This window comes from Onychomys torridus, chromosome 3, assembly GCF_903995425.1.
Source record: "Onychomys torridus chromosome 3, mOncTor1.1, whole genome shotgun sequence".
Lineage (NCBI taxonomy): Eukaryota > Metazoa > Chordata > Mammalia > Rodentia > Cricetidae > Onychomys > Onychomys torridus.
Window position 1 is genome coordinate 125,554,810 of NC_050445.1, and position 13,964 is coordinate 125,568,773.

Consider the following 13,964-nt stretch of genomic DNA (forward strand, 5'->3'; position numbering starts at 1 on the left):
TATTTTAATTATATATTTTATTTAACATGATTTAGCAAAAATATTATTATCCATCTCAGCTTGTAATCAATATAAAAAATTAGTGAGATACTTTATATTACTTCTTACATTCTAAGTCTTGAACTCTATTGTATATTTTATCTTTTGACTTAGTTTGAGACAGGCTAATGGAAGTCTATTAATCAATAATGACCTTGAACTCTTGAAATCGCTGCCTCTACCTCCTGATGAGCATATTATCTGCAAAGGCAAGACCATATGTTTAAAAATAAAGATCATTTAAAGTGAAAGAAAACCAGTATTTTTAATAAAATTTAAAATTCTAGAAATAGAAACACAAAAGCAAAACAAGCTGCCCCATCCAAAATAAATAATTTTTTTAAAAAGCAGACAAACAAATGCCAGCACTTCATACACAGTGGCAAGCTGTTTTGAACAAGCTGTGAATAAACAGCAGGCCAGGGAGCCCTTGGAAAATCCAGGCTCAGAGCCTCCAGGCCAGACGATGTTCAGACAAGCTGCCAAATGGGGCAAAGTTGAAACCCCTGTTGTAAGCAGTGTAAGTGGAGTGCGGCACCTCAGCCTACTGACACTTGCGGCAGGTGTGTGTGTGTGTGTGTGTGTGTGTGTGTGTGTGTGTGTGTGTGTGTGTACACTCTGTGAGACTTCTGGATAGGCAGAATAAAGCACTGAAGTTCCAGCCCTGGAATTCGAGTACAAAATCCTACCTGCCCTGAAGAGTCTCCAGGACATATTGAAGGGCCTGTTCGTGGTGGAAAACTGAAGATCTGGGGAGGGACAGCACCCCATACAGGGACATGTGCAGAATGCCAAATAGTGTGAGAGGCGGGCTGAGAGCCAGAGGGTCTGTTGCCTTCCAGAGATCAGTCTTGGGTCCAGGGCTGCAGTTCTAACGCCAAGCACCAAGTTGCTTAGCTGCCTAAGTGTGCCTAATAAGTCTTTTCTTGTTTCTCTCCTGACATCAGGCTTCTGTTATTCAGTAATACCTTTGCTGCTAAATTAGTGTGCACTCATGAGATATGTTAATTTTATGAGCTTCTAGAAAGCTGAGTTGCCAGCTTAAAAAAAAAAAACAAAAAAAAAACTGTATAAACACTCCTTAGGGCCAGTGAGATCGCTCAGCAGGTAAAGGCACCTGCTGCCAAGCCTGGTGACTAGACTTACATCCCGGGATCCACATAGTGGTAGGAGAGAGAATTGTCCTCTGTCCTCCACATACACACTGTAGGACATCCCCCCACCTCCACATACATGTTCCCTGAAAACTTCATGTGGCAAGAGACTAATGTCAGCTCAATACTCGGGTGGTGTGTGCGGGGAGGTGGGTTAGCTTGAGTGATCTGTAATCTACACTCTAGCTACAGGCAGGCGAAAGGGCTTCAACAGACCACGCATCCCTCTCTTGAGATTTGTTTCTTTCACCTCGGCATTTGGAGATGTGGGCAAACGTCAAGTCAGACTCGAGCCTCTTAAGGAACAACAGATTCCTGCGCGAGACTGGTTCAACGATCGTGGACCATCCACTAACGAAAGAACGTACAGAACGACCAGACCGCCAATGCCTGCTACACATTGCCAGGAATCCCAGGAGGAGGAATCCTTGGGTGGCGCCTGCGCCCTGACAACTAGTGACGTCACGCTCCGGAACCACTGATTGGCTCAATTACTTGGCGCGCTCTGGAGGAGAGCTGTAGGGAGCAAAGGCAGTGGCGACCGGCTCCTCCCTGGCTTAGTGAGCGTCCTTGGAGGCCCGGCGGTTGCTACGCAACGGGAAACACTTCCTCCTGGGACCCGGCTTACTGCTCCTAGACCATTTGGACCACTTACGTCGTCGGCCTCTAGAAACCCCTCAGGAACCGCTGCAGTGGGACGGCTGGGTGAGTCCAGTGGAATGGAGCCCTGGGCGGTGCCAGACACTCAGCATCGCCTCCCTCGCGATGGCTAAACCTCAGGGAGGATGGATTCGGTGGTAGCTTACTATCCTGGGGGACTGGAAAGTGAGGACTAGAGATATCGTCAGGCTTACCCAGGACCTCACACTGACCAAATGTAGATCTCTCTGTCCTATCCAATAGGACAGTTCCTAGACACCAGGTATAAAATGCACTCGGAAAATTTAAAGATAACCCTTCATCACACCACATCATTATATTACAACGATAGTTTGAATGTAGGTAAAGCACATCATTAAAATCGAGACCTCTCGTTTTTAATGGGGTTACTTGAGAAGTTAAAATTACATAAGATGCTTTTGATTCTTATTGTCACTGAGCTAGGTTAAAAACGCAGGTATGTCAACACCTGATTCAAGACGTTTTGTAGTGTGTGTGTGTGTGTGTGTGTGTGTGTGTAAAACTCTTGTGTTCACCCTTGCGTGGTGGCTAGAGATTGGCATTGAACTGTCTTCGTCTATTGCTTCTCCACCCTGTGTTTGTTGATTGTGTTTTTGTTTGTTTGTTTCGAGGCAGGGTTTCTCTGTGTAGCCCTGGCTGTCCTGGAATTTGCTCTGTAGACCAGGCTGGCCTCGAACTCACAGAGATCCCATCTACTTTCTGTCTCCCAAGTGCCAGTATTAAAGGTGTGCACCACCACCCAACTCCCACAATGTTTTTTGAGACAGGGTCTATTGGTGAAACTATTAAGGCCACTCCACGTAGTTAAAAGGGAGGTTTATTTTGTGGGGTAACTTACAAATGAAGGGGTAAGTTGCAGGGTCTTGGAAAGGTATGGCGCAGTCTGGCGGTGTTCTCTGGAGAACTCTGCTCAGTCTACCTCCAGCATCCAGGGTCCCGGAACCAAGAGAGACCTCTCAGCCCCGCCTTGTGGGCGTGACCATTACTGAAGCCTCAATGGGGGTTGGAACTTCCAGGCCAAGGCTGGATTGGCTACCCACTACAAGAGTCTCTCACTGAATCTGGAGCTTGGCTAGCTTGGCTGGCCAGCAAGTCCTGGGATTCAGCTGTCTGCTCCTACGCCGCACTGCTAGGGTTACATGCAACACTTCCATGCCCTGTCTTTTATGTGGGTGCTAGAGATCTAAACTCGAGTCCTCATGTTTGCTGTCCTGTTTGGCTTTTTGTCAACTTGACACAAGCTAGAGTCATTTGGAAAGGACTCTCAACTCAGAAAATGCCTCCATAAGATTGGCCTATAGGCCTGTCTGTCCAGCATTTTCTTGATTAATTACTAGTGTTGGAGGGTCCAGTCCACTGCTGGCCTTGCGGCCTCTGAACACAGGTGGTCCTGGGTTGTATGAGAAAGCAGGCTGAGCAAACTATGAGGAGCAAGTCAGTAAGCAATGTTCCTGCAGAGCCCCTGCTTAAATTCCTGCCTGGAGTTCCTGCCTGCATTTCCCTTCAAGATGGACTACAGGCTGTAAGATGAAACAAACACTTTCCTTGCCAAGTTGGTCAGTGTTGTAGCACAGCAATAGAAGCCTTAAGACACTTGTGTAGCAAGCATTTCACAGATGGAGACATCCCCCAGTCCCCTTAGCTACATTAAAAAGAAAAACAAGTTCCTTGGGAGATGTTTTGCATACTCAGGTCTGAGAGTTTTCATCTTTTCAAATCCAAGCCAGTGCAGTCCCCAGACCAGGGCTTCCTCAAGCCCAGACATACTTCCCAATTTTTATTCCTCTGGCTCAAACACTCTGTCGGGGAAGACCTCAAGAGCTTTAACTGGCTTCCTTTGGGGGAAGCAGATGAATTCAGTGCCCCCTAGTCCCTAACTCTCTCTCCACTCACTACATCTCTCCCCGGTTATTTTGTTCAACTTTGCACCTACTGTTCTTTTTTCTTTACCCCATCTGTGCAGGAGCAAGATGACTTCCCAAGCCACTGAGAATGAAATGGACCTGAAAAATACTGAAAACCAGGAAGAAGAAAATCCTGTACTTACCAGACTAAACAGTATAAAAGCGAAAGGAGCTATGAATTATATGGCACTCCAAGGAAATGAACCTGAACTGCGAACCCTGACTTTTGGGCGCATCACAAAAGCTCAAGAGAAGACAAGAAAGAGACAACAGCCTGTGAAACTGGAGCCTCTGGTAAGTTAAAACAGGAAAAACCAAGCAAACACGCACACACACACACTCAGACACACACTCAAACACACTCTCTCTCATACACACACACACACACTCACACACACACACACTCAAACACACTCTCTCTCATACACACACACACACACACACACACACACACACACTCACACACACTCACACCACCCCCAAACACAAGAACAGGTATTTGGGCCACTTTTCCTGTACACGGGGAGTTGTGAAGTTGCTTTACAGGACTGATTCCCACACCCTTAATTGGCAAAGAACAGATGAAAACCTTAAAAGTGAATTAAGAACCTGTTTATAAAGTTGTAAATAACACAGATATCTGCTCAACAAATAGGAAGTTTTAGGCACTGTTTAAGTTGGGAACACAATGGTAAACCAAGCTTCCTAGTGGCTAAATCCTCTAGAAGGTTATGTGTAATTCCTATATCCAATGATACGTTTTATAAGAATTTTCTCAGATAACAGTATCATTCAATGTTAATAAAAGTCTTATGCACAACTGACAGTTTTATCAAAGTATATGCCTCATATCTGTTAATTGTGTGTGTGTGTGTGTGTGTGTGTGTGTGTGTGTGTAAATATTTTTTGAGGTAAGTTCTAACTGTGTACATCTGAGAGCTGTCCTGGAACCTGCAATGTAGACCCCGGATGGCATTGAACTCCCAGAGATCTGACTGTCTCTGCCTCCCTAGTGCTGGCTTTAAAATAAGATTATACAGTGCATACTGTATCTTCAAATTTCCTGCTGTCTTTTAAAATTACATTTACTTTTTGTGTATATGTGTATAGGGTGGGCTTGCACTTGCATGTGAAGGTGAGCAGACAACTTGCTGGAGTCCGTTTCCTTCTTCTAACCTGTGGGTCCCTGAGACCAAACTTAGGTCCTGAGGGTTGGCATCAAGTGCCTTTACCCACTGAGCCATCCTGCCAGCCCTCAAAGTATATATGTCAGTTAAACACATGCAGAAACTGTTCTAACTCATGCGTATGGAGCTACCTTTGTAGTTTTACTTCTTCCTTCACAGGGTCTCACTGTGGAGTGCAAGCTGGCCTCAAGAGCAAAGCCCTCTTGCCTCTGTCTCCTGAGTGTTGTTATTACAGGCATCTGCCACCACACCCAGATGAAGGGATCTTTTCCAACAGACTGCTGCACACTGTTGCCTAGCTGCATCATAGTAAACACCCATTAACTGGTTTCCAATGGAAGGGAATTTAGGTTGTTTCTTATTTTGTGATGAGTTACTTTTCTATGATATATAATGCTCCTTTGTACATATACAGATATAAAGATGGATTTCTAGCAGTGATATTTTATAGGTCATGTTACACACACACACACACACACACACACACACACACACACACACACAAATGACCAATGTTTTCAGATAGACTCTCACTGTGTAGCCCTGGCTAATCTGAAACTTGCTATGCATATTAGGCTGGCCTTGAACTTAGAGCGATCTGCTTGCCTCTGCCTTCAATATAAACACTTTTAACTTTGAAAAGTGCTTTGGGTTGTTCTCCAGAGAGATTTAACTCTTTTTTCTGCCTATAATGGAGGTGAGGGTGTGCGCACCCACACATTTGCCTACTGGGTGCTATCAGGTCCTTTTTTTTGCTAGACACACAGATTTACAATGGTATTATATTGATGTAATTTATATTACATTTGATTAATTTTTTACTAATAAAAATGTTATATTTTATTTAATTATTTTCTATATCTATGGAGGTTTTCATGTCTTTTTATTCTTTAATTTTGTCCTTAGTGGTTTAGTAGTTTTTCTATAATAAGATCCTATCATTTTCTTGCAAAATTGATTGTGTACTGTTTTAATTTTGTACCTTATTTGAAAGAAGCTCTGTTGGGGGTCTGGAAAGATGGCTCAGCTGATAAGAGCACTTGCTGCTCTTCTGAAGGACCTGAGTTTGATCCCTATCACAACCACCTGTAGCTCCAGCTCCAGGGATCCAGCACCTTCTTCTGGCTGTTATGAGCACCCACACACACGTAGCATACATACACTCAGACACATATACAAAATAAAACTTTAAAAATATATATATTTCTTGAGCCGGGCAGTGGTGGCATACACCTTTAATCCCAGCACTTGGGAGGCAGAGCCAGGCGGATCTCTGTGAGTTCTTTATTGTCAGTAACACCTTTTAAATTCTCATATTTAATTTTCAGCTTTTGTTTTCAAGCTATGTAACAAATATTTTTAATTCTAATACTCCCGTTTTTATTTCCTAGCAACTAAACCAATTAGTTTATTTTGCTTTCAAACTATGGCCCACGGGTCAAATTGAACTCCCCAACCTTTTTGGTTGATTGCCGCCACGCGCACCCATTTACATCATGCCCAAGACTTCTTTTCTGCTACCTTGACCGAGTTATGTGGTTGTAATGGAAACCTGTAACACGGTAGAGTAATGTACCGATGGGAAGAGAGATGGAGGAGGCTATCCACAGCCCGGCATCCAGGAAGCAGAAACAAAGAGAAAGGAAGGAGCTGAGCACAGTGTGCACCCTTTAACATGTGCCCCGGATGACCTGTTTTGTCCAAGGGCCTCAGCTTCTAAAGTAATACCATTTCCTAGTAGCTGAGAACCACACCTTCAACATGGAAGCCTTTGATGGATATTCAAATCCAAACTTTAAGGTGCTTGTTCTGACAAGGGTTAAGAATTGAATACGGTGTTGGTTTGTATGAGAATGGTCCCCACTGGCTCGTACGTGTGAAAGATTGGTTCCTAGTTTGAGAGACTTGGAGGTTTTCCAAAGTCTCTCCCTGCCTCCTGCTTGTGAGGCAGATGAAAGCTCTCAGCTTTTTCTCCAGTGTCGTGCTCGCCTGCCTCCTGCCTTGCTCACCACCATGATGGTCAGAGACCGACTGTAAGCATGCAACCAATTAAATGCTTTCTTTTACAGTTTTCTTCAGTCATGGTGTCTCCCAACAGAAATAGAAAAGTAACTAAGCAAGCACTAGAGGCCATAGTTTATTATTATATTTTATACATGTATCTATACCATATGTAACATATATAAAATAATGATATTATTCTTGATTTTAATAATGGCTTTAGTACTTAGGGTAGTTGATATTCACTATTGATTTTGTGAAATAGTTTACAGTATATTAAATTTATTTTTATCTATTTTTACTTTGAAAAGTTGTAAATAAATGATAAACACCTCAAAGAGAAATATAATAGGCAGTATTAACAGTGTTGAATTTTGCCGAATCTTCTTCTTTAAAGTCTATTTTTTCTTTCTGAAATATATTTTACATGTACTTATTGTGTGTGTGTGTGTGTGTGTGTACACTCATTGTGTGTAGACCAGAGAATGACTTATGAGAACTGGTCCTGTCGTATCATCTGGGTTCAGAGAACTAAACTCAGGTCTTAAACCTTGTCTGCAAGCACCCTTATCCACCGAGCTGTCTCACTAGCCCAGAATGAAATTCATTTTCAAAAGAATCGGGTTTATATCTCACTGCAGTCTCAGAGTCCTGGCTGCTTGCTTAGAGATGACCAGTATTATGACCAATGCGAATCTGTCCCATTTTGGGTATTTGCTACTGTGCTTTGAAATTCCCATTTCTCAGCCAGGCGGTGGTGGCGCACGCCTGTAATCCCAGCACTCGGGAGGCAGAGCCAGGTGGATCTCTGTGAGTTCGAGGCCAGCCTGGTCTACAGAGTGAGATCCAGGAAAGGCGCAAAGCTACACAGGGAAACCCTGTCTCGAAAAAACAAAAAACAAAAAAAAAAAAAAAGAAAAGACATTCCCATTTCTCCCAACTTTTTGTTATTCAGTTTCAAATATATAGAAATGCTGAAAGAATGATGCATATACTTACACACCTCCCACCCAGATTCAGGAATTGTTCGTGTGTCATCCCATTCATTCACACCTGTCTGCACACCTACATGTGCTTGTTGTTTTGTTTTTAAAGTGCGCTGTGAGCATCGTAACACTTAATTCTCAAACACCTCAGCTTGCTCTCCTGAGAACAAGAAGTTCTGTGTGGATTATAAAGTGTTCTTAGACTACCTTTAGTTACTTAAAACTTTTAAAATTACATTTGGCGGGGACATGTACCATATGGCCAGATATTTGCGGGTCAGAGAACAATTTGTGGGTGCCAGTTCTCTCCTTCCACCAGGTAGGTCCCAGGGATTGAACTCAGGACATCAGGCTTGGCAGCAAGTGCTTCTACTTGCTGATCCATGTCCAGCTCCCATGACCTTTAAAACCCCATCGTATTTAAAATCAACAAGAGACTGATTTGTGATACTAAAATTGTTCTATACCCTTATTTGTTAGCATCATTTTTAGAGAACATCGGAATCTTCTTTAAGATGTCAGTGTGGATTTATAGTTTTAAAGATTATTTATTTATTTATTTATTTTATATGTATGGATATTTTGACTGACTATATGTCTGTGCCCGTGTGTGTGCCTGGTGCCCAAGGAGGACAGAAGAGAAGGTTGAATCTCCTAGAACTGGAGTTGAAGAAAGTTGTGAGCTGCCATGTGGGTGCTGGGAACTGAACCCAGGTCCTCTGGAAGAGCAGCAAGTGTTCTTAACTGCTGAGCCATCTCTCCAGCCCTTACTTATAGGTTTTCAATAATTCGTCATGAGTGCTGGTGAGGTGGTAAAGGTACCTGCTGCCAAGGCTGATGACCTGAGTTCAATCCCCAGGACCTACATCGAGGAAGGAGAGAACTGACTCCTGAAAGTTGTCCTCTGACTTCCACATTTACAGCACATGCAGGAACACACACATGCATACATGCACATACACTGTGTTGCTTGTTTTTTGTCTGTTTGTTTTTATCGATTTTACACAAGTTAGAGTTATCTGGGAAAAGTGAATCTTGATTGAGAAAATGCCTCCATCAGATTGCCCCATGGGGGAATTGGTCAGTGGGGTATTTCCTTGATTAATGGTTGATGTGGAAGGGTCCAGCTCACTAAAGTAGTGACACCCCTGGATTGGTAGTCCTGGAGATATAAATATAAAAGATAGCTGACTGTGAGACTGGAAGGCAAGCCAGTGAGCAGCATTCCTCCATGGTCTCTGCTTCTGAGATTTCTGTTCTCTCTCTCTCTCTCTCTCTCTCTCTCTCTCTCTCTCTGTCTCTCTCTCTCCATTTATGCCGGCCTTAAGTTCCTGCCTTGAGTTCCCCTGATGGACTGTAAGCTTCAAGAGGAAGTAAACACTTTCCTCCCCACATTGTGTTTGCATTTGGTCATGGTATTTCTTACAGCAATAGTCAACAAACTAGGACACCTTGCAAGCATGAGGGCCTAAGCTCAATTCCCCAGAATTCATGTTACAAAACAAGCCAGGGTGTAGAGCTGGATAGGGTGGCATATATTTTCCATTCTGAGAAAGGTGACACACAAATCCTTGGGGCTGGCTAGCTATCCAGCCTAGTCTACTTGGCAAGTCCCAAGCCACTGAGAGTCTTGTCTCCAAAAATGAGGTGGATAGCACCTCGGGAATAACAGCCACAGTTTTCCTCTGCCCCCCACCCCATAAACACAAACACACATGCACTTGAGTATATGTGTATACACACAACACAAACAACCAAACAACATGCTTTCTGTGTTCTCCTCCTTTTTCTGGCCTTTATCTGGATCTTCTCTTTTCTTTGCCCCCGTTGATGTCTGTCTCATTCAATTGACATTCTGGTCTCTGAAGTTGCTTCCCCACTTGGGACTTTGTCCCAGTATATATAGATCTTTGAAAGCTTATTAGAGCCACACTACTCTGACATCTTCAGACTGCCTCTAAAACCTACAGACTGGAATTTGAAGGGTTCATACCTAGTTTCCATGACTAATCTCATGGTAAAATTATTACTGATGAGGTTGTGTAGTGGTTTAAGTAAGAATGACCCCCATTGGTTCATATATTTGAATGCTTAGTCACCAGGGAGTGGCATTATTTGAAAGGATTAGAAGGATTGGGAGGTGTGGCCTTGTTGAAGGGAGTGTGTCACTAAGGGTGGGCTTTGAGGTTTCAAAAGCACGTGCCAGGCTCAGGCTTTCTTTCTGTCTGCCTGTGGATCAGGGTATAGCTTTCAACTACTTCTCCAGCACCATCCCTACCATGCCTGTCACTATGCTCCCCACCATGATCATAATGGACTAACCCTCTGAAACTATCAGCAAGCCCCAATTAAATGATTTCTCTTATAAGAGTTGGTCATAGTGTCTTTTCACAGCAATGGAACAGTGACTAACACAGGCTGTGTATGGCTTTGGGAATTGTTTTCAGAAAAACCTGCACAGTAGATAAAAACTATAAAAGGCTGCTTCTACCAGCTACTTAACATCTTCTCACCCTCCTCATCACATAGTAGGAAAAGGTGCAACAGCATTTTGAGTATAATTATTTACAATTTCATAATTCTTACCCCATACAGAAATCTTTGAGAAACTATCACAATTTGCTTTCAGTTGCTGTGATAAACACTATGACCAAAAGCGGCCTAAAGAACAAAGGGTTATTTCTCCTTACAAGCAGCAGTCCATCACTCAGGGAAGCCATGGCAGGAGCTCAGGGTGGGAACTGAAGGGGACCACAGAGGAATGTTTGTTCCCCACAGCTTGTTCAATGAATTCCTATACCTCCTCGGACTGCCTGTGCCACTGTGGTCTGTCCCCCACCATGTCAATCATTAGTCAAGAAAATGCCCCACAGACATGCCCACAGGCCAGTCTGACGGAGGCAATTCCTCAATTGAGGTTCTCTTTTCCCAGATGACTTTGGTTTGTGTCAAGTTGACAAAAACTAGTTAGGATATAGATTGACTCCCTTTCCACTGAGTATCTGCTGGGAATTTTGGGGTGTACCATTGTAAAGGTTCTTTGGTATCCTAGAGCCTTTGTCTTGTTTCAGTCAGCACACAGACTTGTGTGTTGTTGTTTGTCTCTTCCAGTAGTGGAGTGGTAGTAAAGTCGTCGCAGTTAATTAGGGATATGTGATCCCATGGTTCTGAGCTTTTCTTAATCTTAGTTCTAGACATGTTTGCTGGCACCAAGCAGAAGAGTCTTATTTGAGCAGCAGATCAGGGACAGGAAGCAGGAGGACTGTGGCTTGGCTAGGAACTTAGAGCAGAGGAGACTGATTTCCAACAGGGCAAGCATCCAATAGCAGTGAAGAATAAAGTCTGCAATGACATTAACAAGATTATCCCACCTCTTCCTCCCCAAAGCCGGTGCTAAAAGTCTACCAAGATCACAAGCAGCCAGAATACATATATGAACAGAATCGATATCAACTAATGGCCTCTGGAATCCTTAAGCCATCACCAAGCATGCTTGAAAGGTCTTCACTTATTTCTGAGGCTCAAGATGTTGTGAAAAGGAAGCAGGTAAGATACGTTACTGTGGGATAGATAATGCTCTTGTACACTGTAAAGATTTGTCACTCGAATTGTGTTAATAAAACACTGATTGACCAGTAGCCAGGCAGAAAGTATAGGCAGGGCTAGCCAGGCAGAAAGTATAGGTGGGCCAACCAGACTAGGAGAATTTTGGGAAGAAGAAGGGAAGAGTCAGGAGTCACCAGCAGAGGAAGCAAGATGAGAATGCCGCACTGATAAAAGTTGCCAAGCCATGTGGCTAAACATAGATAAGAATTATGGGAGATAGTTAGTAACAAGCCTAAGCTACCAGCTGAGCATTTACAAGTAATATTAAGCTGTGGAATCAATTATTTAAGAATCAGTATTTGGGAACAGGCAGGTGGGAGAGAAACTTCCACCCACAATATGTAAAACACATAAGCAATCTTTGAAACTGTCATGTGTGTAGTGTTGTTCACATGCTTTTAATTCCTAAGAATATGGATAAGGTTGCCCACATTTGGAAAACAGACTATTTCGAAGGAAAATGAGCATAGGAAAGGAAAATTATGGAAAGATTTTTATTGTCTTTATTATTTTCTGGCATTTTCTTGTATATTAATGGTGTCCCAAACACTATAGATAATTATTTGAAAATTGTAACAGTTTTTACCAGAGGTGGAGAACTTGGAAAACTCTGAAAATGGGCAATAAAATAGAGATTGAGCCAGGTGTGGTAGTACACACCTTTAATATCAGCACTCAGGAAGCAGAGGGAGGAAGATCTTTATAAATTTGAGGCCAGCTGGTCTACATAGTGAATTCCAGAACAGCCAGAGCTACATAGTGAGATCCTGCTTCAAAGAGAGACAGACAGACAGACAGACAGACCTGGGCAGCACAAAAAGATATATTCAATAGAGATTATAAAGCTGATTAACTGCCTTACATTTCTCTTTGGAATGAATTTACAAAGGGCTTATCAGAGAATGACTTTGTGTCAGAGGTTCTCAGCCTTCCTAATGCTGTGACCCTTTAATACAGTTCCTCAGGTTGTGGTGACCCAACCATAAAATTACTTTGTTGTTACGTTATAACTGTAATTTTTCTACTGTTATAGATCGCAATGTAAATATCTGTTTTCCGGTGGTCTTAGACAACCCCTGTGAAAGGGTCATTTGGCCCCCAGGGGTCGCAACTGCTACTTTAAGTGATTGTAGATAACTAAGAAAGAAACAGAGGTGAGAGAAGTTGTTCCTCCTCAAGAGCCAGGGAAACGTTTGGCCTTCATAGACTGTTCATTTCACACAATGGGCCTCACAATCTTTAGTGTTAAGAAGACATTGTGTGAGCGTCTTGCATGGAAGGGCTGGCAAAACGAGAACAGTAGCTTTTGAGCAATGCACAGTTACTGGTTGTAATTGAAAGAATTTGCTAAAGGGGATTAAAGACAAATGTGGAAGAAAAAGAGATGCCTAGGAGAAAGAGAATGCTATTCTCTCAGAATATGGATTTCCCAGAAAGCTGCTCAAAGCATTGGGGTTTGAGCATAGCAAAGACAGTACTTGGCATTCCTGCTCCAAGTGCGGTTCAGTTACCAGTCAGTTCCACGACTCCTGTGAACAGGTTAGAGATGTAGCCTCCCAGGCTCCATCCCAGCAGTACTGAATCAGAACCTGCATTTAAACAAGCTCCCTACCCACCCACCAATCAGTGTGTACATTTGCATTTGAGAAGCACTGGTCTATGGAAGAGGCAATTATTCATTAATAAAATAAATGCTTCCCAAAAGCTGTTAACAGCAGTGATTTCAAGGATTCACTGTAACCATCCCTGAGCTTCACAAGTGTTGTGATATTTTATTTGTGCACCCCAATATAGCTTATCTGGGAATCAGAGGAAAAAGCCAGCCACTATATAAATACAGAGGTCAGACAATGGTAGCACACATCTTTAATCCTAGCTTTCGAGAGGCCGGATCTCTGTGAATTCAAGGCCACACTGGGAACAGAGCCAGATGTGGTGGCGCATGCCTTTAATCCCAGCACTAGTAAGCCATAGAGGTCTGGAAGTCTGTACAGACAGACAGGAAGTGATAAAGCTGAGCGGAAAAAGGAAGTGATGTAGCTGGGCAGAGAGAGGAAGACGGCAGAGCACAGAAAGGGGTATAGGCATGAGTATACAGGAAGTAGGTCTCTCTGGAGACTGAGGAGTTGATAAGGTGGGGGTGGCTTGTCCTATTCCTCTGACCTCTCAGTTTTCATCCTAATCTGGCTCTGGGTTGTTGTTTTTTTTTGTTTGTTTTTTGTTTTTTAATTAAAAAGACCATTTAGCACTTCGTCTTATACACAAGGAAGTAAAGTTTATTACCAGTTATGGTGGCAGCTATCTAAGACCGCATTCATCAAAAAGCACCAAGGTTGTCTGTCCAATAAGTGCTAAGACCGAGAGGATTTAGATACAATGTGAAAGGATGCCAGGGTTGCAGCCATC

At 43.0% G+C, this 13,964-nt stretch overlaps 1 protein-coding gene across 1 annotated transcript in view; it reads left to right on the top strand.

Annotated features, from left to right (window-relative positions):
* The first annotated feature begins 1,818 nt into the window (after positions 1-1,818).
* The window catches only part of Dnah6 (dynein axonemal heavy chain 6), a 199,313-nt gene continuing 187,167 nt past the window's right edge, over positions 1,819-13,964 (top strand). The window contains exons 1-3 of the mRNA XM_036180253.1: positions 1,819-1,898; positions 3,838-4,072; positions 11,340-11,498. Coding sequence (XP_036036146.1) covers positions 3,845-4,072; positions 11,340-11,498 — 387 coding nt within the window. The 5' untranslated portion in view covers positions 1,819-1,898; positions 3,838-3,844. The remainder of the gene's footprint in view (positions 1,899-3,837; positions 4,073-11,339; positions 11,499-13,964) is intronic.